Source organism: Kryptolebias marmoratus, linkage group LG9 (assembly GCF_001649575.2).
Source record: "Kryptolebias marmoratus isolate JLee-2015 linkage group LG9, ASM164957v2, whole genome shotgun sequence".
Classification (NCBI taxonomy): domain Eukaryota; kingdom Metazoa; phylum Chordata; class Actinopteri; order Cyprinodontiformes; family Rivulidae; genus Kryptolebias; species Kryptolebias marmoratus.
Genome location: NC_051438.1, coordinates 13,403,998 through 13,427,726, shown reverse-complemented (window position 1 = coordinate 13,427,726; position 23,729 = coordinate 13,403,998). Strand labels below are relative to the sequence as shown.

Here is a 23,729-nt window from a genome sequence, read left to right as displayed (position 1 = left end):
AGCAAATAACATCAAGAAAAGAGAGAAAAGTCTGTTTTAAAAAAACTTCAGTTGGGATTTATTCACATGTATAAAAAAACAACCACTTGAACAAACGTTTGTAAAAAATATATATGATAACGAAATATATTACTTTAGTTAATAAATATGTCACAATGCAGTCATAAAAAGACACCATCGCCCCGTCTTTAGTAGTTTTTCTTTTTTGGATTCTGTCGCAGCGCTGCAGTACAGAAAAACATGAGGTATTTTTAACGTTGGCTCACCCAACATGTCGTGATCGTCGGAGACGTCTCAGAAGGCGAAAGGGAAACAACTTTGGATTCTAACCTGCGACCTCGTCGACTGCGCGCCTAAACGGGAAGCTTTAAGACACGTTTCACTGATTGAGGGTCTCCCGCGTCCTGCCGGGTTCACGCTGCTCTCTCTTGGCGCGTGCAGAGAGCAGCGTGAAGAGCTGGGAGGTTTCGGTGAACATTCCTGAGATAACCGTTAGCCCTCTCTTGTTGTGTTCATAACGATTGTGATTATCTAAAGCCTTCATTGAAATACAATAAACACAATCAGTCATTTAGATACGAAAAGAACAACCAGGCGGTCTCTTGAACCGGACCATCGTTCTCGACCTTCTCCCGAGTCCCTCAGGGTTAAACCTGGGGAGGACTTTCACATTAAGGAAGTTAAAACATCAATACTGCCTGACGGTAGATATAACATCTCCCTTTGAAATGATCTACTGGGCGCCACACGACGCCGTCTACCCCGTCCAGTGATACCAGCATCACCATGAAAGGACAGCCGGACCGTGATCTCGTCAGTGTTTCGTGAAATGCTCTGAGCAGAGTCACTTTCAGGTCCAAAACAAAGTCCGTTCTGCCCACGCCTTCCTCAGCAGCTGGGAGAGGTCGTGATGGGGCTGTGGAGGAAGGAGCGCTGGGCGGTGGAGGCGCGCACGGGGATGGAGACGGGGAAGTTGAAGACGGAGCTGCCGCCGCCGATGGCCGGGCTGCCCGCCTCCGAGGAGCACGTGGACGAGGCCAGGACCTGCGACTCGAACTGCAGGAGCTGGCCCATGAAGCTGAAGTTGGGGGAGATGATGCTGCGGCGCTGCTTGACGAACTCGAAGGCCTCGTCGAGCTTCACGCGGTTGGTGCGCATGAGGTAGGCGAGGCAGATGGTGGCGGAGCGGGAGATGCCCGCCTGGCAGTGCACGAACACGCGGCCTCCTTTGTTTCTCACCGAGTCTGGGGGAGGAAGGAGAGGAGAGAGGAAGATTAGAGCGGCGTAAGACAAGGCGAGTAAACGAGGAGCTAAAACTTTTTTTTTTCTTCCACAGGAAACAAACACAAAAGGTCTTTGCAACTCTTTCAGGTTCCTTTTTAAACGCGCTCATTAAGACACAGGAACACAGTTAATAGCTGTGCAGGGTGTGAGCCCATGGGGGGAGGGGGGAGTCCCTAAGGAGGTGTAATGAATGGACAAAAGAAGGGAACAGACCCCCGCTGGGGGTATTGAAGTGGCAGGAAGGGTGACAGTGAGTGAAGAGAAATCGCCTTTTGTTTGGCCAGAACAAAAACTTGTAAAGGGGGGAGCCATTCAGGCACAGCCAGTCTGCCCACTGCAGAACTAGTTCAGAGCTGCTGCCTTGCAATTCATTAATAAAAAACAAACAAAAAAAGGGACATCCCTTTTTCTACGCCTCAGAGGTGGCGATGATGTAACCATCATTGTCCAGGAGAGGGGGAGCCTGTGGGGAGCCAGCTGGTTGGGTTTTGGTGGGAACTTTTTAAAAATTTAAATCCTGGCGTCAAAGAAAAAGAGAGAGAGGAAAAGGGGGGTGGCGGGGTGTTTGTTGTGCAGCAGCAACAGCTGTGGCAGGCGCCAACGTTTTAGCAGTTGAGGGATTCTAGACGTGCTCACCGATAAACTCGTTCGCCTCGTTGAACCAGGAGCTGATGTCGGCCTTGTGGTTGTCCTCGACGGGGATGCTCTTGTAGAGGAAGGAGCCCTCGAAGTGGTTGGGGCAGTTGGCGGAGACGTTGATGAGCGCGGTGATACCCAGCATGTCCAGCATGTCTTTCCTGGACGCGTGGTAGGCACTGCCGAGGTAGAGGAATGGCAAGATCTCCACGGGGCCTCCCTAAACAAAAACAAAACACTCAGTTATCTCCGGCATGGTGCAATTGGGAAGTAAGAGTCGAAGCAAGAGCTCGGATGTGTGGCGAAATCAAACTAAAACCACCAACCTGGTCATATAGAGGCGTGTTACAGGGACTACTGCTTGGGTCAGCACTCTCGGGTTGCCTGGAGCTTAGAGATAAACTCAGCCCTTGAGGAGGGGAAGGTTTGGTACACATCTCTGGATGCTCTGATGAGAAGCTGTCAAATCCACCTGGAAATAAAAGAAAAAACAGATATCTAGATCAGATTACAGGACCACATTTAAATAACCCCAAAAGGCTATTTATTGTGGGGGGTTTGTTTACTTCAGGAGCAGCCGGATGACAGCTGCAGCCCGCGTTTATTACCCCGTTGTTAGGATGTAGTTAACAACAAAAAAACTGTGTTTAAGAGGCTTTTTCCTCACCTTTGAGGATAAACACGCTGGCTCCACAGGGGTTGCGACACAGGGCCGTCACGGCGAGCATCAGCGTGGCGTCCTTCTTCACCTGGCCGAGGTCCGAGCTCCGGTCGTCGAGCAGCACCACCGACTCGTACTCGCCGGACAGCAGCCGGCTCCGGGTGTCCTCGTTGGGCACGATGTGCTCGAGTCCCAGGCCGCCCCTGGCTCTCCGGCGGACGATGGTGCTGAAGCGCACGTTGGTGGAGCCCGAGATGTGGGACGAGTTGAAGGACAGGAAGGAGCGGCAGTCCAGCACCAGGCAGCCCGGGACGTCGCCCTCCAGCAGGCCACGGAGGGACGCACAGTCGATAGTGGGAACCTCCATGATGACCATAGTAGTACAGCGGGATAGAAGCGTCAAATCCAAGTACATAAAGAGTCGCCGGCGAAAGTACACAAGTTTTTAAGTTACGAAGGGGGCGAAATGAAAAAAAAAAGAAGCGCGAGTCCTTTGTTCCGGTTAGCTTCGTTTAAGAAGGAAAAGAAAAAAAATCCGAAAAAAAAGTTTTAAATCTAGCTCAAGCGGTCCTTTTCTTCCCTTTAAAGTTCCCGGTAACAGTGGTCCTTTATAAAAGTTTTTTTCGTTTTATAAAAAAATAAGAACTTCACAGAGAGTAACTTCTGTTGGCGAGCGGTTAGGAAAAGGCTTATATACAGCGCGAGACTCTGAATTACAGCCCCCAGACGTCAGAGCCCCGCCCCGCTTGGCTTCCTGCCAAGCTACTGACGTCATCCGAACCGCTTTTCAAGCGCAGCAGGGCAACGAACTGGGGCTCGCGCACAAGCGGGACATATGACACGTACGCGGGCACGCGGTGTTGACAGGCTGCTAAGTGGCTGAGCTAGCTTGTTGCTCGATGGCTGAGTTAGGTACTTTTGTTTGTTTGTTTGTTTCTTTCTTTCTTTCCTATTTCTCTCGCGCGAATGTCCATATATCTTTATTACATTCTCATATTATTGTAACACATTGTTATAAGTTCAATAATATATGTGCCTGTTTGTGGTTAAACACTTTGCTGAAGCTTCTAAACGACCAAATGTAATGATATTGTTCATTGTATTGTTTTTTTTATAATTAGTTGACCAGATAAGTTATTTGTAAGCAATATTTTGCCATCTTTTTTATGTTTTTCAAAATAAGGTCACTACCAATACAAAGGTGACAGCACCTTTTTGATAGCGACCCCTTATCTGTGAGCAACTTTACAAATTAAAGGTCTAGCATTCATCGAAGGAATGCATATTCCCCGCTACCATTCAAGTTAGAGCTAAAGACTACTGCCACGCCAAAATTTAGCTCAATATCTGCAACATGTACTGAGTCGTGGCCATTTTTGTGCTTCTAAGTTTAGTTGGCAGCCATCAGGAAATGCGTTGGCTCCAAAAGTGAATCAGTTGTCGATGTGCATCCAGTGATTACTTTCTGTAAGTTTAATTAGTCCAGTGGTTCATGAGGTATTTCATATTTACTGCTGATTTAGTCCTCATTATCTTGTTCAAATAAACTTCTTTTCCAATATATTTGACTTCACGCTATCATCAAAATTGTAATCTGTTCACTGTGATTACAGTCATGCCCTGACGCGAACGGTCCGTCTGTGAGCAGATAAAGAATTTGCCAAATTTTCCATTATGTTAGTATTTAATTAAATTCCTATTTCGCCTCTTCGGCAGAGAGTTGACAAATAACAAGATAATAAGTAAATATCTGCCGTGGCGCAATAAAAGTTTATTCTTTGTTTTTATTAGTAGGTGGTACATAGTGTTCAATGCTGCGAGAGCAAAGGCTAACCATAAAAGTTAATCACTGTATAGACATCTGAAGTCCAGTAAATTTCCACATGCTGAGAAACAAAAACACCACTACCAGGAAGACAACAGCCGCTGGAGAGCCTCTCCGTTTTGTTTCATTTGTCATCTCACTGAAACACATTGAAGAAGTGTTTCTGTTTTCTCTCTTTTTGTTTTTTTCTTCCAAAAGCAAAAGGAGAGCGTATGTTCGCGAAAGAAAGGGAAGAAACAACATCACATGACTGCAGTTCCTGTGGGAAACCCTTTTTGATCTGCGTGCGGTTTGCTGACTCAGGCTCTGCGACGCTGCTGTCTCTTGCAAACACGGAAGCAGGAAGATGTTTGTTGATGGACACCGTGCATGTGTTGACAACGCGAGCGCGCTAAAACGTCTTTGCGGTTTGACGCTGAAAACCAGAAACACGTCTGCTTTTGGTTTTTGTTGTTGTTGTTGTTGTTCACCGAAGACGAGTCAGAGAGCAGTGATGCAACTATGTGCTGCAAATACGATCTAATGCACATCTAAATAAAAGGCAGAGCATCATTAAAAAAACGTCAGCCATTCACGCCAGAGTTTAGCAAACAGTTATGGGGGTGGAAAGGTTTTAAACATATATCTTGTGCAATCTGCTAATGCTCAAAGTATTTTGGAACACTCTCAGCTACTACCACACCAAATTTTAGGTCAACTTCTGAAAGATTGACTGAGTTTCAACCATTTATGTGTTGTTGTTTTTTGTAAACAGTCAGCTGTGGCAGCCATCTTGAACCAAGTTGACTCCACACGTCAATGGATTGCAGATGTACTCCCAGTGATTACTTTCTGCAAGTTTCATTACAACACGTCCTGCGGTTCATGAGATATTTTGCTAACAGACAGACGCACACAAGCCTAGAACAAGCTGTGCATCAGCCCAACTTGCGTATGATGTCAACCTCGCTTTAGTGGTAACCTGAAAAGGTGGTGGAATCTACGTCCATACTGCACTGACCCCCCTGTTTTACCTCAAGCCACAAAAAAAAACAAAACAAAACAAAAAAAAAATGAGCTTGGTATGAGAGAAAAGGAAGAGGGAGTTGGTCAGAGAGGAGAGACGTAACCAGTCTCAGCAGAGTGTCAAAACTCTCTTGCAGGTCTAAACTCACACTTCCCTGAGATGAGTCAGCCGTGAGGCCGCAGAGCAAGAATGTTGCACGGTTTACGCAGGAGGAGGGTCGAACTTTTTCCTGAAAACAATCTGTACCCAAACAGTTTGTCCTCTCGGGGAAACGTGCCTTCACTCGAGTCATTAAGAGCTGCTGCTGTAGGGGAGAAATTCGACACCTCTAAATAAGTTTAAACCTTACAGCAAAATAATCTAATGAGGCAACTGCACTTCCTTTCAGTAAAAAATGTTTTTGTTTTTTTTGTTTTTTTCTGGTGAAGTATACTTCAGGGAACCCAGGTTCTGAAAACGTTGGGAGGTTGTGTAAAACGAGAGTAAAAGCCAGAATGAAAGGATTTGCCAATGCCATAAACCCAAAGCTGATTCACAATGAAACAAAGTAAAAATCAAATACTTGAAGAAAATATTTGGTGCAGTTTGTTAGTTTCAACGTTTGACGTTGTTATTTACATTTTACACAACGTGCCCTGTTCCTTTTTTTTTTTTTTTTTTTTTGTGGGGATGAAATTTATTTGCATCAACGCAGGAATGCAAAACTGTCCGAACATCGTGTATCAGAATACTGAAACAGAGCCAGAGTTGTCATTTTGTTTTTTGTTTTTATTTATTTTTTTTGTTTTTGATTTCCCACAACCGCGGCCCCACAGCTGGCCTCTCCCTCAGAAAGGGAAGAGAAACGGTGAATGACAGAGAGGCATTTCCTGCAGGCCAGCCTCACTAACACTTTGCTGTCATCTGTGCCTTTTTTCTTTTACTGTCATTGTCGCTACGGGCAACAGTTGAGCCACCACTGGGAAAACACAGGGCACGTCCTGTCTTTTAATATCTCGACAGGTTGATTCGTCTTATTCACGCATGCCATATACTTTCAGTAGAAAGAACGAAAACCTAACCGAGTTTCTGGATTTTCTTCTGTGACAAGATGGATTTCTCAAACGTGACGTGACGTTTTCTGTTTCTTAGATCTGTGGTGTTTATTGCTGAACTTATTAACACAAAACAGCACACCTAAGTTTGATTAAAATGTCCTCACATATACACTCAAGTTTGTATATTAACTACAGGGCATCATTTTACCTATGTCATACAGATTCTAAAGCAGGAAAGGCCTTTTTTAAATTACTATCAACCTTCATTTCCTTATTTATACGTATATTATTTTACATGCGTGCAAAGCGCAAGTTAACTGTTTTATATTTGTGCTGTCTAGCGGTCTTTCAGTATGTGGGGGCGGAATTTTTCAGAAACCAAAAACATTACAACCTAAATGGTGTTTTTGTGGAATGCCATGAAAACTACCACAGAGAAGAGGCACTACGGAGCTGCTGGAACTAAATTTAAAAAAAAAATTTTAAAAAAGAGCTGAAAACAGATATGAGGAAGCAGAAGCTGAAATAACCAGCATTACCACACTGTGCAGTACAGTGTGGTACAAACCAAACGTTTATTCTCAGAACAAAAAAATAAATGTCAGGAAACATACACGAGTGCAATGAGGTCAATAGTGGCAGCTGGCTACAAGTTGATGATAAAGACCTATTTTTTTATATCTATAGTTTATTGAGTGCATTTATTTTTAAGTTAGACCTCAGATCTTGACACTTCCCCATCACCACTATACAAACATACTCTTTGTCCCACTGGATTGTTTAATATATTGCCACCCTAAATGCACCTGCATGCATTCATTTTACTTGAAGTGTAAGATGAGTCACTGGCATCATTTTATGTTCATTCAGTGTCTGTAATATATATAACTTATTGTCTCTTTGTGATCATTTCTAAAGTCTTCTGTTATGTTGGTACTTTTTTGGTCTCTTTAGTCATTTTGTATGTCTGTGGTCATTTTGCTTCTTTTTTCTGCTGATCCAGCATTCACACTATTGATTTCCTGTTTTAACTTACTGTAAGTGTTTTGCATTCAAACTACTTCTGCATACCTTGTGCTATCTTAGCCCATAAAGCAAAAACATCCAGCCCCATTCAGGAGATGGGTGCTATGGCTTTTGGGTTTTGTAACTTTTAAACTTATTTTCAAGTATTTTCCCCATAGAACTACATTAAGATCTCTTCAGTTCTTTCAAAAACATTGCTCTCTTTAAAATCTTTTTCAGATTCTGCTTCTGTTTTTGTCTTCTGGAGCTACTTTTAGCTACTGTCCGGCTACTTCAACTTTAAGCTAGCTGTTTGCTACTTGTAGCCACTTCTTTTACTTTTGACTTTTGGTTGACATTTTTCTACTTTTATGTAGTGTTCTGCCATGTTTGGCTTTTAGCTGGCATTTTGCTGTTTTTAGCTTTAGCTTGTGGTTTGGTCTTTTCAGCTAGTGTTCAGTCTCAGCTTTGTCAACAAATGTCAGCAGTCATTCAGCACTCAATATCTTCTAGTTTACTTTTTAAGTTCATTTTACGTGTCTTTTACGTAACTGTCTTTTAGCTTTGAGCTAACACTACCACTAAATAAAATACTTCACAATTTATGAAACTACACAGAATTGTTATGAAATTTCAAGCTCCTAACCCGCCTTCACACCGTTGCTACCGTGGTTGCTACGGTCCTAGCGGATGTAGAATCAGAGCAAACAGGAAGGAGCTCTCAGCCAATCGGCTTTTGGAAAGCGTCCTAAGCTGACGTCAGCCCGGTACAGATGAACAACCGGTAGCGTTGAAAAAGAAAAAAAAAGGCTTCACAGCAGCATTTTGTTTTATTTTTCTTTTCGGTTGAACGTTTAGACACCATGCCTTTCGATGTTAGGAGGTGAGTACGGAGCTTCCGGTCCGTTTGGGTTCGGATGTGAGGGGACGGTGGTTGCAATCTGAGAGAGTCCTGGCTGGATGAATTAGCGGTTGGACGCAGCACCACGTCCACGAAAAGGCATTTACATTGCTTCGGTCTTCAGTCTGTTTCGTTTTCAGTAAGGTTGAGCTGCCTTTGCCAACAGTGTTTATCTCGACTCGGTGAAGTGGCGCTCAGGTATGCTGCAACAGTTTTTGTGTAAGGTTTTTATCCCGCGCATGCGCAGACGTCTTCATCCAGCCTAATTACAACAAACTGATTTCACCAACTCCAAAGAGCACAGGCAACACAGACTGTCTGCGTTGTACTTCCTGAACGATAATTGGCTAAATATGTAAATAAGATTTGCTCTCTGTTGAACTCTTAACACAAATAAAAGGCGGCTAATCCTGTTATTCTCAGACAACAATAGTCACACCTTTTGTAAAGGGCTTTTAGACCTGACTAAGGAGCACACCCATATCAAATTAAACTGCAGGATATTTAGTCAGCCTCCCTTTACAAACTTGGTAAAAAAAAAAAACTGGCTAGGAAAGCTTATTGTTACACCCCAAGAACAACCAGTCTATTCAAAACATTAGTAAAAGTGAAAATTAGCAACTGAGTTGAAATTATATTTGTATATGAAAATAATAAGGGGTGGTTTTGAGCATCATTGTAATGTTCAGTTACTGTCAGATCTACTGACTGTGTGTCATCATAATACTAAACCTAGCTATCAACTTTGTAGATTAATGTCATCCTCAAATGCTTTTTTGTTTACTAGCTGAAACACAATGAGTATTTTTTTTAATGGTCTGCTGCCTACGGTGATCATGTTTTTGCTTGTGTGTGTGTGTGTTGTAGCATAAGCACAATATCTCATGAACCAGTGGACGGACTTTAATGAAACTCAGAAATGTCACATGAGTTCACACAAAACATAATTTATAAAAGGTTTGACCAAAATGGCTAGAAGTTTGTCCCTTTTCATTGTAATATGATCTTAGTTTGAAACTTGAAAGGCGGAGGGTGATATACAGTCCTTCAAGGATTGCATGGCTCTTAAGTTTTTCCTTTTGCTTTTGAAAACTGACTAAAAGTAGGTAGTTATTGGCTCCAATAATGTAATTAAATGCACAAAGCCGATATGTTTTGGACATTTTCGATGTGCATTTTCTGTCTAATCGGTGATTAAAAGGGTCGATGTTTTGCAGCTTTTCGTCACACACTTGGACGTCCGTTTGTAAAATAAATCTCATCTGATCCTGTCTTTTTCAGCTTTGTCGTAATGACTGATTGAATTTACCACACCGGGTGTTGAAATGCTGTAAGACGTTGCTACAGTGGATGACTGGTGAGGGCTTTGTGTCAGGAGGTCACGGGGTTAGGAGGTAGTCATGGTCTGGGGAGTCTTCATGTCGATCAGAACATAAAACGTGCATTGCGTTAATTGGAAATGACTTGTCTGTTTCGAGACGTTGCTTGCTGAAAAGTCGTGCTGTGTTAGTCATCAGTGTGAGAGCGTGTTGCACATGTTGTTACTGTATATGACACCGCACAGAGAGAACTTGTATTTCCAGAAAGCCACGTTATCTTTTTTTTTTACCACTTTCAAAATACTTGAAGTAACACGTATTAGTTCACAATGATGTATTTACTCTTCCAAACAATGCCATAGATTTACATTTTAGACACTGTCATTTATGTTATTTCTTTGTTTATTGTTCTACACCAAACCATATTAACTTATTAGACCAGATCTAGATGTGTTATAAGGGAATATGTGCCCCATTGATTGATTCTTTATTTGAAGAAATATATAATTATTAAGCAGCTTTATCATCTCAAGTAACGTGGAACAAAAAAAAAAATCTTATTTGAAAGGTCAAAAATAGTCTTGAACTGTAAAAACCTTGGAGACAGGCAAGCATTTTCTTCCAAATAGTCTAAAAGGTCAAAAAAACAGTTTTATCTTACAAAAGATGAGAAAGATTAAAAGCAGAAGAGTTGACAAAATAATAAAGCCACGAGCAGCACTCTATGGTTTCAGTTACCATATATCAGATCTGAAATCTATTTGAAGTGAAAAGTACTGGCAATGTAAAAAAAAAAAGGTTTATCACAAGCACTGAGTAAGCTTTTACACTGAGTTTCTGGGTAGTTTAAAAAGTACTTTAAGACTCTTTTTTGTTTTTTTTTCTCCACATTTTATACGTTTGAAAAATATCTCATTCCAGACGAGAACATGAATTTCCAGAAGCAGCTGACATACTCGTGCTTTGAGAAGGGTTTGTAAAACTCTCTGTTTTTCTCACATCGAATGTTCGCTTCTTTGACAAAACACTTTAATCCAGGTCTGACTCCTTCTTGCTGTCTCGGTGGGAATCATGAACGGACCGAGGCGAAACGAGGAAGTCAACCTATCTGTGACCTTACAAGCGAGGTAGTGAAAGATGCCGTAACGGTCGATGCGTTAAAGGTCAAGAGGGTTCCACAGCTTGACGATACGATGCAGCGACGACAAATAGTCTGCAGCTGGCTGTAGGATTTAGAATGGGAGACACCAGCTCACATTTTATGTGAAATGGTCCACGTCAGTATTGTGCAGTCATGGTTCTAAAATGCCAGCTTTAATTTTAAAAGCTCACTTCGTCGGTGGACGTGGTCGGCCCGATCGGTGATTTCTGAACGACCAGAGGCGGCAGCTTAAAGACGGGCTGTTCTGACTCTGTGGTTGACTGTTGGTTGCACGTTTGTGTTGTTGTGGACAGGGCAGAGAAGCTGCTCTTTACAAGGTAGCTGGAAAGGCTCGTGGCTCAGTCGCTAATGGACATCAAATGTTGCTTTAAGTCAGGCAGGGTGGAGTAAACACAAAGATATAAGGTGCCACCTTAATCATTCAGAGTTTAATTGTTTTGCAATAACATGCAGACGCTCAAAGCCGCTCTGAGGTCCCACTGCTCTGAAACCCTGCCAGTCCTAGGTCCCTTTTGATTCACAACCTGGAAAGGACCTTTATTTTGTTTGGTTTGGTTTGCTTGTTTTATGCAAATAAAACCGCAAATAACATTTGTATCGAAAATACCAAAATATTTATTATACACTTTAAAAATCGGACGTATTCTGACTATAACACTATAACCATTAAAATATATTTGCACATTTCTGCGCGCGCATTAACGGTATGAAGCCTGAGAACAGCATCTGCTTCTTCCTTTTTTAGGCTGATGATCAGCAGTGGTGAAACTACGCTCAAATCCACCGGCACCCTGTTTGAGACTCTCAATCTATGACTGAACGATTCTCTTTGGGGAGAAAAGGCTGAGTGGGGAGGTCAAAGCTGAGTCAGTGGATGTGTAAAGTATCAATGGAGCTGGTTTTGTTTTACTTTCTGTTTGGTTTCCACTGATGAGCTAAGGTGACTTGATGAGGGTGTCAGAATACAGTTTGTATTAAGAAAAAAAAACCCTCTTACTGTTACAGGAATAAGTCCACACCTAAAAACTAAAAGGGTGTGGTTGCTGCTTCCTTGATCCGTTGATCAAGAAAGAGTGGGACTCTGTTTGGATTCAAAGATTACCTCAATTTTATAAAATATGGCAGCTGAGTGTTACAGAAAAACCTGAAAATGTTGACGTTTCGGGAAGGAAAGAAAAGACTCAGTAGATAATTTGAGTAAAAAGAAGGAAAAGAAAGGATTCAATATTTAAATAGTGACTGTGATGTAGTAGTGTTTACTACAGTGGACTTTAATTTCATCCATTTAGTTGCTGTTTTTTTTTTTTTTTTTTGAACCTCCGCATTACAAAATGTTTTAGCCTTCTGCTTGTAACTTTAATCGTAACCTTTCTGATAATGACTTAACAGCTTTTTTTGCGAAAGATCAAGTTTATGGCTTGAAGATTTTCATCTGAACAGTGAATTGACATTTTAGCTTATGTCATCTATTGACTCAGGGAGGTTCGGTTTGAGCAAACCCGATGATGTTTTGTGTTTGTAAAGTGACGATTAGAGCATCGTGACTTTGACTTCGGCAGCTAGCGGATGTTTAGCGTACCAGTGTTGTGTGACCGACTGCTATGTGACACTTGGCGTACACCTCGGGCAGATGACTGAAAATCTACGCACAGAGAAATGTAGGCGCTCGCCGCTTATGGGCCGTTATGTGAGCCGATCATCCCTTATAGGAGAACCTTAACTGTCCATTATGTGGGTTTACTCAGCAATCCAAGGAGAGGATAAGCTGGTGACTAACAGTGACTCATTCTGAAGATTGAGTTAATTTAGAAAGACCTTTTCAATGAAGAGCAGCCCCCTGTGCTTTCATTTCAGAGTGCTAACAGAGATACTGGTACACCGTGTCCTTACCATCGACAAAGCATTCACTTTACAGGAGATTCAGCCGTGACATGTCAGAGAGGGAGAAAAAAAAAGAGTAGGCCGTCGTTCAGGCAATTACAAACGTCAGTGAATGATTAATATTCTTAAATAGAGTATTCATATTACCCAACATTGAAGGGATGTGCTACGTCATCCTCTAAATGTCCGTTTAAACACAGTGACCACAGGTGGAAATGTACATAGTTCATATCTGGTAGTTTCAATAAGAACGGGGAAAAAAATGGGTTAATTTCAGATAAACCAGGCGCGTGGTGAACTGAGCTGAGGTCATCATGTTTAGATGCTGGTAGATTCTCAGGGTTTTAGAGAACTGGTCATAGTTTTGCAGGCCGATGCCGATTTCTGATTTTTGTGCAGCTCTGATCTGCAGATACTGATTTTGACAGCTTTGGATTTCTCTCTTTAAACTTTAATTAACAAAAGTTAAAAAAAAAAAGAAACTTTTCTTTAACTTCTAGTTAAAATGAAAAAGACATACTGCTTTTAAAATTTATTGTGGTATCAGCTGACACTACTTCACAACACGTACTTCAAGCTCTGTTTATGTTTGCTTCAAACCTTGACATTAACTGTTGGTGTCAACCCTGTTTGTCTGTTAGCAAAATATCCCACAAACCACTGGATAATTTTCAATGGAACTACCAGAAAATAACCATTGGATGTACTTCTGCAGCTGAATAACTTTTAGAATCAACCCAGTTCAGGTTGGCCGCCACAGCTAATCAACCTCAACAATGGATATAACTTTGTGAAATTTACCCTTATTAAGCTAAAGTTTGACATGGTAGTAGCTGAGAGTCATCCCTGACACGTACTTTGTCCGCTAGCATAATTTACAAGGTTTGACCAAAATGTTTCTTCTCATCATAAAATGATCTTAGTTCAAAACTCCTGCATAAAGGGTGGAGGGGTGATATGCATTCCTTTAAGGTGCCAGGCTTCTCACTGGACAGAGGTTTTGGCTCAAATTAAACCCAACTAAAAGGGAATCAGCTGGTCATGCTGGTCAAGCCGAGAACTGTCAGATTCTGGTCACCAGCTGATCGATCGATGCGGCCCCTTAGTGCAGGATTTAGATCTGGGCAACGAGACGCCGTGACACCACGGCTTCAAGGCATGATGGGAAACGCATGGTTCGTCCAACAAGTGCTAGGTTTGGATTTATGCTCAAGTCTTTTCACCGACTTCCTTGAGCCAAGAGTTGTTGAACTGATAAGATTTAGAGGTGACTTTTTTTTTTCTTTTAAACTCACAACAAGCTCCTAAAAGCACTTCTCTAATGAACTAATTAACCTTTTGAACGATTATTACCTAAGCCTTTCTGATAAGTGAGGAAGTTGGTGTTCTTAAGTACCTCTTGTAGTCTAATTGTGTAAATATTTCACCACTTTGGGTGACGTAGCAGCTAGAAAGTTGGGAATTCAGCCCTGCCACGTGTCGGTGCGCCGCTCTGAAGCACGTGGATGTTTACGTGAATTTCTACACATCGGTTTGTGGAGCCCGAACAGGGTTTTCAGTTAGATTTGTGTTTCCTTCAGCTCTGCTTGATAAGTTACTAATATTTTCCATTTGCTCTGAGTGACAGCAGTGTTCAGCTGATAAAACCGACAGATGTACGATGATTTGATGCTGACTTGGACGTGGACTCGTGTTTTCATTTGGGCCGACGCATCGGCAGAGATTATAGATTGCTCATGGGGCGTTTCGATCCGCTAACCATGTCATAGTTGAAAACGTTAGCTGCTGACTGATTAAAGGAGCGTGACAAAAGCACGTCAAAACTGTTGTTTCTGCTGGATACTCATCATGTATGATATTATCACTTCGTTCTTCACAGATTAATATATAAGTGTGCGTATCACTGTAATATGTGGGTATTGTTCAGCACTGTTCGAAAGGTAGTTTATAAACAACAGGAGTTAATATGTGAGGTGACAGAGTTCTTGTCTTTAGGTCTCCAGCCTGAATCTGGCCTTAGAGGTGCAAACACAGGATGCACAAACTTCATCATCTAAGCGCTGATTTTTTTCGTCCGCATCACTAACCGTTGCCTTTTAAGTGTACACTGCGTCTTGTTTGTAAATATATCCAGGCTATGCGTCTGAGGCTATTTCCAGTTGACATGGAGCTCTTTGACCCCCCGTCTCACGTTTCAGGTGACCGGATGACGGAGATTTAGTTTCCCTGCTCACATTTTAATTTAGCTGTTGGATCCTGTCTGCTAAAGATATGGATGCACACGAGTGCAGCCTCAGCTGAACATGAGAACGTGAAATGTTTTCTTTTTTTTTTTTAATGATTTTTTTTTTCTTCCCAGCAGAAGCTTGAATGTAATCAGCCGTTGCTTTAGCTTATTGTGCAGTTTCAGTCACTGAAGTCGTTTTCTCAAAGTTGTCACTTTATTCATTCACTTGTTTGTGAAGCAGCATATTTTACGAATAATTGTAAACACGAAACGCAACGCTTGCATACATGTTTAATATATTATAAAACAATTGCAAAAGCCATGAGATAAAAGCTCATTAGAAGATGTAAAACAAATCCTTTTTCAAAGTATTATAAAACCTTTCTCAAGAGTTCATCAAAACAAAATACCCCCCAATGAAGAGCTAAAACACCTTTATGTTGTTAGTGATAATAACTGACCTTTCTGACTGCCTAAACATTTGCTTTGTGCCACTTTATTATTCAAATTGTAAAAAAATGGATAAACAACAGCATAATTGCAATTTTTTAGGATTTATTTTATCCTTATTGACATAAAAGTTGAAAATCTTGTTTTCATTTTGCCACAAACTTCCATTATTAAATGAGTTGTTTATTTTCTTTCTATCTCATTAATTAAGATGCCCAACATGTCAACAGAGCAAGAAATCAACATGTTGTTTCTAGTTTAATCATTTTACCCATCAGGTAAACTTTTAATCTGGATAAAATGAGTGAAAGCCCAACAAAAAAAATAGACCCCGAAGTCTTTGAATCGATTGTAACATCGTGTTCCACCTGCTGGGTGGTCTCAGATGTGACGGCGATGCACATAAAACAGCTCAACATCAGGAAATGTGTTCATTCTGTGCTCCTTTTCGTTCCTGACGCAGAGCGACCACACCCTGAGCTCCCTGCCAGCTGCCCGGTCTCCTGCTCAGACAGCTCCTACCACGCAGCCATTTACTGCTGAAACCGGGGGGGGGGGAAGGAGGAGTCAAGGTTGGAGTTTACACTTCCATATGATGAAGATTAAATACCAAGAAAGTAGCAAAACTGGGAACAGAGGCGGAACAGGAGAAGCAGCTCAGTCTGGATTGAACAGGACACACACACACACACACACACACACTTCCTCCTCCGCCCATCATTACATCAGCTGTGATTCTTTTTTTTTTTTTTTTTTTTTTTTTTGTTAGCTCTTGGTGGAAGAAATGTGGACAGATGTGAGTGTTTTGGTCAAAAATGAGGAGGAAGAGGGAACGTGAGAGGAGAGGGTGGGGTTTGTTCAGGAGCTGGAGGCCAACAAAAGTTTCACTGCCCAAAAAGGAGATGTGCACGAACTCTTGAACAAAAATAGTTGTTATAGAACTTTTTTTTTTTCTTTTCTTTTAGAACCCCAAATCAGCGGTACTCAGAATTCATTCTTCCTAGAAACAAGAAAATGAAATATATTAATGAATTATAATCATTTCTGCCTGCTGCTACGCATGTTTTTGCTGGTGTGTCTGTGTGTATGTCCCTGTCAGCAAAATATCTCATGAACCACTGGACAGATTTTAATGAAACTCTCAAAGTAAACGTTAGACGTACATTTATAACTATAACTGGTTGATTTTTGGAGCCCAATTCAAGACGGCCTGCATATTTTATCAACTTGAGCAAACAAAAAATTGCTACAACTCAGTCAGTTTTACAGATACTCAGCTAAATCTTGGTGTGGAAGTAGCTGAGTGGCCTCCCCATCACATACTTTAAACACTAATGGATTATGTAAGATCTTTGTTTACAGCTTTGGCATGCAAGGTGGCAGGAAATGCACGTCTTCAAGGAATGTCAGGCTTCTGAAGTTGTGTTTACACATTTACAGAGACACAGGTTTGTTTTAATTTTGGGCCTCTCTTTGTGCGAAGACTCACGGGGTGCTCAGAGGAAGAGGTGTTTCCCTGTGAAACGGTTTGTGTCTTGCCGCATCTGTTTGTGATGGCCCTCGTCCAGAGCCAACATTCCGCCTCTTCTTCCATATCGCTCACCGCGACGGGGACAGAATGTGCCGCTTTTCTCAGCACGTAATGTTTACATTCGCTGTTTTTTTTTGTTTCCTTTTCTCACTCCCTTTTCCCCTTTTTGTTTCCTCTCTGTCTTTTCTCAGATTTGATATCTACAGGAAAGTGCCAAAAGATCTCACCCAGCCAACGTACACAGGAGCTTTCAGTGAGTAGGCCGTCATGCACAAACTGACATTGCTAATGTGGATTGTGTGTTTTTTTTTGTTTAATTAAGCTTTATGCACACTGATGAGCTACATCATTTAAAACCACCAATGTGCTGTTGTGTCAGTCGTCCACGTCTCAATAAACATCAGCCCACAGGAGGAACTAATGGGATGCATGGCTCCAGGATGTTGGTAAAGAAACCTGCAGCTTCCTCAGGATCAGGCTTGTTTAGTCTGATTTAAAGCTGTGCAGGTTTAAAAGGAGATCAGACCCTGACCTCTTTTTTTTTTATTTATTTTTTTTTTACTTTTTTTAAATTTGTGCTCTTCGAACTGTTTCTTTTCGTTTTCGGTGATAATGTGCGTTTCATTTGTTGTGACGGTGTTGTATCAGGTTGAGGGATGCTTTTTTACAGTTATGTGTCACTTTCAGGCATCTGGTGACGCTCTTGAGTTCGTTACACGGCACGGATGAGTCAAATCGAAACTGTCGAGTTACCTAAATACAACGAACAAAACAAAACAAAAAGAAACAAACCCATCTGAATTCAATTCAGAATGTAGAGGCTTGTGTAATAGCAGTCTAAATGATTAAAACAAGACGGCAGTAGAGCTGCTTTTTGCCTGTGGATGGTTTGACATATGCTACATCTGAGTGCTTCTGTTTGCATAAACTTTAAATTTTTTATGTGCAAAACAAGAAGTAAATTTCATACGAATGAATCTATTTTTGTAGTTTTTTAAAATCTGTCCTGTTTTAGGACTAAACACACAATTTAGAAATCCCTCCTGGCAGAGTTTGTATAAATCAGGGAAGCCTCTAGCTTCGCTGTTGTCCAGAGTAGCAAGATCCAAAAACACAAAGCAGTTCAGTAACTTGGGATTCAGACCAAACGCAGCTTTTGTTTTTTGTTGTCAGTCCTACACTTTTGTTTTAAAGCTTGGACAAACAGGATTTTACACCTTCAGCAGTAGTTTGTAGGAGCAGCAGAGCCAGTTGTTTCTCGTCCCTTCCAGTCTTTATGCTTGTTTAAGGTCGACTTTCACGGAGCTGTGACTGTCGGGGACCCAAAATAGGAAGAAAATTGATGGAAAATAAGTGAATGTTCTGCTCGCAGTTTCACTGAAGCCCGAGCGTTTTGTGACCAAGTGACCAATGAGCCACAAGGACGTGTTTTTGAAAATCACAGCCTATTTTCACAAACTGCATTTGTGTCCATGGACATTATTTAGTTGCTCACGTCGGGTTGTTTTGTACTCACCTTGGCAGCCGTCTCCGTGTTTAGGATTTAATCTTGCTTTTGAATTGAAGGCGGGCAGATTTGGACCATTTTTTTGAATAATTATTGGACGTTTGCCTCAAATTCAGGTGGGTCCAGAATGGGTTGGAGACACCCATGACGACTTTGTGACTATTTTAAAAGAAGTTGTCTTACAAATTTGTGTTCAAAACTCAAGCAGCAAGGTCACACACCTCTGCAATCGCAGCCCAGCGAGATACTACCAAAACTGGTGTCCATCCCGAGTGCTGCGTTTTGTAGGAAGATGTTAAAAATGCAACCGTCCCTTTAAGCCTTTCATTGTCAGACAACAGAACAACCATCTATAAAGGAGCCCTTGTCAGTATTATCAGTAACAATTTATTTATTTCATGTAGTATTCTTCTTATCATTTTACTTTTGCTTTTCTTTTCTCTCGTCAAACAGAGACAAAGGAGACAGCAACAACCGTGAAAGCCTCCTCAGAGTGACAGAGCGGAGCAGTGTTTGTTTTAGAAAGACTAGTTTGGCGAGAATGTTAATGACCGTGTTCTTCCACCGCCCGAGGCACCTGAGAAGCAATCAGTGGCGAGCTGACTGCCTTTTTCCTGTTCGGCCGTGTGTTTTCCTACTTGTCATCGTTGTGTCATCAGGCGTTGTATTGATTATTCAGCGCTCAGCAGATCACAATAGACTTGATGACACATTTTTGGCGCCTCAGTTCTTTTCTTGCCTCGCTTGTCAGCTGATGACGGAATACGAATTAAGTTTCAACTCAAAATAAAACGGATGACACAGCTGATGAACGGAGCTCTTTAATGGCTTTCACACTGACATTTATGGATGGCAGAAAAAGAGAGCGAGTTTACACCAGTTTCTGCCGGAGAGGAAGTGGATGGAAGACCTTCCTGTACACAGTGGACTCCCTTCCTGTCTCCATCCACCGTCTGAGGGTGTGGGCTTTGGATTTATTCAGATATTAGACCACTGTTATTATTTCCAAGATAACCGGAGATGGACCTTTTGACAAAAAGCCAAATGTTTAAATCTAACTGGCTTTACTTTTTTAGGAACATTGTTTTTGGTTTTGTTTTTTAAGATATTTACAACGATCCAAAAACCCTTGTAATTCTTTGATATGTTGTAACTGTTGAGTGGGGGAGGGAGGAAAAGCTTTGTCCATTGGAAGAAAGACTAGAAAAACAGCATTTTCTTTGAAACTAAAGTGAATGCTACGTGCTGAACGACTTCGGTCAAATTTACTGAAGAAGCTAAAACTGAGTTGTTAAAGCTAAAGGAAGCAGAACACTAGCTAAGAGCTAAAAGTATCTAAATGCTGTATCAGCTGTAGTAAATAGAAGGCTCTCAGTAAATCATTTGACGGGTCAGTATTTCCACTGGGAGGCAGTTTAAAGGCAGCAGTAGCTCATCACCCCAAACTTCAGCAGTCCTAGAAACATTCCGGCCCTTTAAAAAGCCAGGGAAGAATGACTTTGAGTCTTTCGACAAAGCTGAATTGGTAACCCATGTGTCATAGTGACACTCCCCGTTGTTGAGTGGTTAAACATTAGCTTATGTAAAGCCTTCATCAGCGACAGGTTGGGCCGTGACGCGCTGCCAACCACAGGGTCATGTGTTTGTGAGGCGCTAGGAGACGGTTGCCTTGTAAACACGCTTCACCTGCCGAATAAATGTCGCCACGCCGGAAAGACCGCAGTCTCACACAGACACAGATCAGTTCCCGCCATAATTGTTGCAGATTATGTTTGTCGCTTGTGTTCGCAAGATGTCAAGAACAGCTGGACAGATTTTAAGGGAAACGCTCAGAGAGTGATCAGTGGACGCACGTCTCCAATTGATTAACTTCTGGAGTCAGTCCAGATTCAAGATGGTACAAAATGGCTATAAGTCAGTCACTTTTACAGGGTGTGGTAGTAGCTGAGACTGATTCACAACATATACTCCAAGCACCAGACATTACACATCTTTGCTTAAAACTTTAGCAACAACTGTTGGTGTCAGCCGTGTTTGTCTGTTAGCAAAATAACTTTGTGAACCACTGAATGGATTTGAATTCAAACTCTCAGATTGTAATTGTTTATTAACTTTTGGAGTCAGCCCCAATAACAGATGGATGCCACAGCGAATCAACATCAGCAAACACAAAAATGGTTATAGCTCAGTGAGTTTTACAGATATTGAGCTAAAGTTTGGTGTGGTAGTAGCTCGAGTTTGTTTTAGTTTGACACGTGAAATAAAACCGTTTGACTGCTTCTCTTTTCAACATCAGACCACGTTGACACAATATAAAGTTAAGGTTAATTTTTTAGTTTTGGTCTCTGGCTAGTTTCATTAAAAGAGGGATTTTGGCTTTGGATAAGTTTGTTTTAAAGCCCTAAAATGAGCTGTTCTGTGGCGCTTCATTAAGAAATAACATGAGATCACCTCTTTGAAAAACAAGATGTCATAACGGCTGCCCGCCGTGCTGGTGTTCAACTTGTAATTACTGTAAGGTGGTCTTTAAAAAATCCTGCGTAATAGCTGGTCTAACATGGCCAATAAAAATGCTGTTGAGGTCAGTCGTTCTAAAAATACTGGGTTAGTTTGGCTCATTTGGTTTGCATCATTTCGTGACAAGCTGATGTAATGTGTGATTAATGTGACCAGGGTTTAAAGAACTTTCCTGTGTCTTTTCCCCACAGTATCCATCCTCTGCTGCGTCTTCATCCTCTTCCTTTTCCTCTCCGAGCTGACGGGATTCATAGCCACTGAAATGTAGGTACCGCCGCCACCTGTAACCGCAACACACCGGGAATTTAATAACGAGCGCCAAACGCCCTCATCACGATGTGCTCTGCCCGAGCAGTGTTACAACCAGCGAACAGACAATTTGGTCAGAGGAAATTGGCTTTGTGCATGCGTCAGCCTCCTGCCAGTGAGTAATGAGGGATGACACAGGGAGGGTGTGACAAAAAGGAAGGAAATTACATTAGAAATATGGCAAAAAAATACTCTCTTTATTGCAATTTGGCCAAAGATGAGTCCGTGTGGGTTAAAATAAGTGTGAAAATGAGAGCAGGAAAGTATTTTTATGTGAAATAAAAAAATTAAAAGTTTGCTCTTTGTGTGTCTAACCTTTTTGTCTCCTGTTCGGTTCATTCCAGTGTAAATGAACTGTATGTGGACGATCCCGATAAAGACAGTGGTGGGAAGATAGAAGTGAGTTTAAACATCAGTTTGCCAAACTTGCACTGTGATTGTGAGTATACTCAAATTTACAACTTTCTACATCACTGCATTGTTCTGTCTGTTGGCGTGCTCCTTCTTACACACAATCAGAAGCCTCATTTGGGGGTTCTTTCCCTTTCAATCCGACTCACCTGCCAGTTTCTGTGATTCAACACATTTCATCAGACTAGAAACTTTGTGAACAGATTTTGCACCTACTGCCCACAATTCCAACATCATCTTTGTAATAATCTGAGCTGAGAAACAATGCTAGTTAAAAAATTTTATCCATTCTTCCACGTCTCTTTGTTGAACATTTGTTTTTTAAACACATTGTTTTCTTTAAAAATAAAGGAAATCAAAACAATTTGTTCCAATGCCAGCCTACCCCTCTAAAAACATCCATTGTATTGAATGATCATATTCACCTTCATTTTCAGCACAACAAAGACACCATTCCTGCCCATTGCATTGCTAAAAGCTGAAAAATAAACAATATTAAAACAATAAGGCAATGGACAGAATTCCTGTCACTTCCTGCTTTAAAATACAGCCAGCTCACAGCAATATTAGCTTTACACACGCTTTCCTTGGTGCGACCGTGAAGCAGCTGTCATTCATTAAGCAGCTTGTTAAGCAGTTTTTCAGGCTTATCATTGTGGCGAAAGACTAATAACCACAGCCAGTTCTAGCAATATCCACTTTCTTTATTTCATTCCCCTCTCCTCAGGATGGCTTGACGCCTCCACTTCTCTCAGGGTTTTCAATAATGTCCTTTTTCACCTCAGTGATGATGACGGAGCTCTTCATGCTCTGAAGGCTGAGACTGTCGGGAAGCTCGGATTCAGATCTGTGTATTCCCAGTACCTTCTTCTGCTCAGTCTTTTCACTTTGAAACGCCTCCACACATCTTCTTCTTCTTCTGTTGGTGTTTATATGCTGTTCGTAAACAATGTTATGTTGCATTACTGCCACCAACTGATCAGGAGTGTGGATCGAGACAGCTGCTACTTCCACATGGCTCATATCACTCCTCCTTTACCTCCTATTTGCTCAGCTGAAAAGTCCCATAAAGTGGTACCAGTACTGTGGTATCAGAACATTTTTACGAGTACAAGTTCGCCTGACACAGTATTAGACCGATACTGGTATCGGTGCTGAAGTATCCTTATGTTTTCTGTAGGGCAAGTTTAAAAGATTGTTACAACAGAACAATAATAAGGGCGCTTCAGTGCTTATACATCGCCCCCCCTACTAGATAACACCAGACCATTCCCGAGTTAATCTCTCGCCGTCTCGCAGCTGCGATCTTTCTTCGATGTGAAGTTGCCTCAGCTGGCTCGTCTGCTGTATTTTGATATCAGAGAAGTGAGCAGGCAGTTTGAAGCGAGCCAGGACTCGGTGCAGTCAGCGGTTATTCTCGCCTCATGACGCCCCTCAGAAACTATGCCCGTCACAGAATCACACACAGGCCCGAGCAGCACAGACGGCTCGGATTCAGCCCGAGCTATATCCAAAAATGGCAGCTTGTGAGATTATTGGACCCAGGTTTTTTTTTTTTTCCTCTCCTGGAGATTCTGCAACAGCCACCCGCAGCTGTCTGCTACACGTTTAAGCAGTCTTTACTCGTGTTGTTCTAAAACAAAGGCCGCCGCGTCTCATTAAAGATCTCCTCGACTGAATGTACGTGGGGTTTGTTTATGTGCGAGTCATTCTTCTGAAATGCGAGGCTTTCTTTTGTACCAGCTCCATCATGACACACAGACGCACAGAAATGTTCTTCGGCTCTCTGAGTTAATATCACATCAGTCCATTCCCCCCACCACCCACCGGCCTCCAAACAGGCTGTCATCCATTTGCAAATTTATTCGAAGGGTGAAGCTGTTTCGTCATGGAAACCTTGGCAGTTCTTTTTCTGTTATTTATCTGCTTCGCTCGTCCAGATTTAAACACCTTTGCCCTCCGCTGACCTTTACAGGTTGCCGGCGTTTTGATTTGCGGCTTCACAGAAAAGCAAACGTAAAATCTTATGTAACAGCCCCTTTATATCGACACCCCCCCCC

At 41.9% G+C, this 23,729-nt stretch overlaps 2 protein-coding genes across 3 annotated transcripts in view; one reads left to right on the top strand and one right to left on the bottom strand.

Annotated features, from left to right (window-relative positions):
- Positions 1-743: 743 nt before the first annotated feature.
- On the bottom strand, positions 744-3,218 carry dusp1 (dual specificity phosphatase 1). Its single transcript, XM_017426659.3, has 4 exons — positions 2,588-3,218; positions 2,247-2,392; positions 1,921-2,140; positions 744-1,244 (listed from the first exon to the last, which is right to left on the bottom strand). Exons 1-4 carry the CDS (start codon positions 2,994-2,996, stop codon positions 889-891), a joined length of 1,131 nt encoding a protein of 376 aa, XP_017282148.1. The 5' UTR covers positions 2,997-3,218; the 3' UTR covers positions 744-888.
- A 4,954-nt stretch (positions 3,219-8,172) lies between these two features.
- ergic1 (endoplasmic reticulum-golgi intermediate compartment 1) overlaps positions 8,173-23,729 on the top strand; it is a 21,298-nt gene continuing 5,741 nt past the window's right edge. The window contains exons 1-4 of one of the 2 annotated variants that reach the window (XM_017426660.3): positions 8,173-8,337; positions 17,117-17,178; positions 21,141-21,213; positions 21,603-21,697. In XM_017426660.3, coding sequence (XP_017282149.1) covers positions 8,318-8,337; positions 17,117-17,178; positions 21,141-21,213; positions 21,603-21,697 — 250 coding nt within the window. In that variant the 5' untranslated portion in view covers positions 8,173-8,317. Of the gene's footprint in view, positions 8,338-16,312; positions 16,921-17,116; positions 17,179-21,140; positions 21,214-21,602; positions 21,698-23,729 lie in introns of those variants that run through there. The other variant, XM_037977273.1, reaches the window with a different exon arrangement.

Excerpts from the sequence above, each read along its gene's own strand:
- dusp1 (XM_017426659.3), bottom strand. The coding sequence starts at position 2,996 with ATGTACTTGGATTTGACGCTTCTATCCCGCTGTACTACTATGGTCATC. Across the intron at positions 2,141-2,246 it reads ACACGCCTCTATATGACCAG|GGAGGCCCCGTGGAGATCTT; the intron begins GTTGGTGGTTTT and ends GTTTTTGTTTAG. Across the intron at positions 1,245-1,920 it reads CGAGGCGAACGAGTTTATCG|ACTCGGTGAGAAACAAAGGA; the intron begins GTGAGCACGTCT and ends TTCCTCCCCCAG.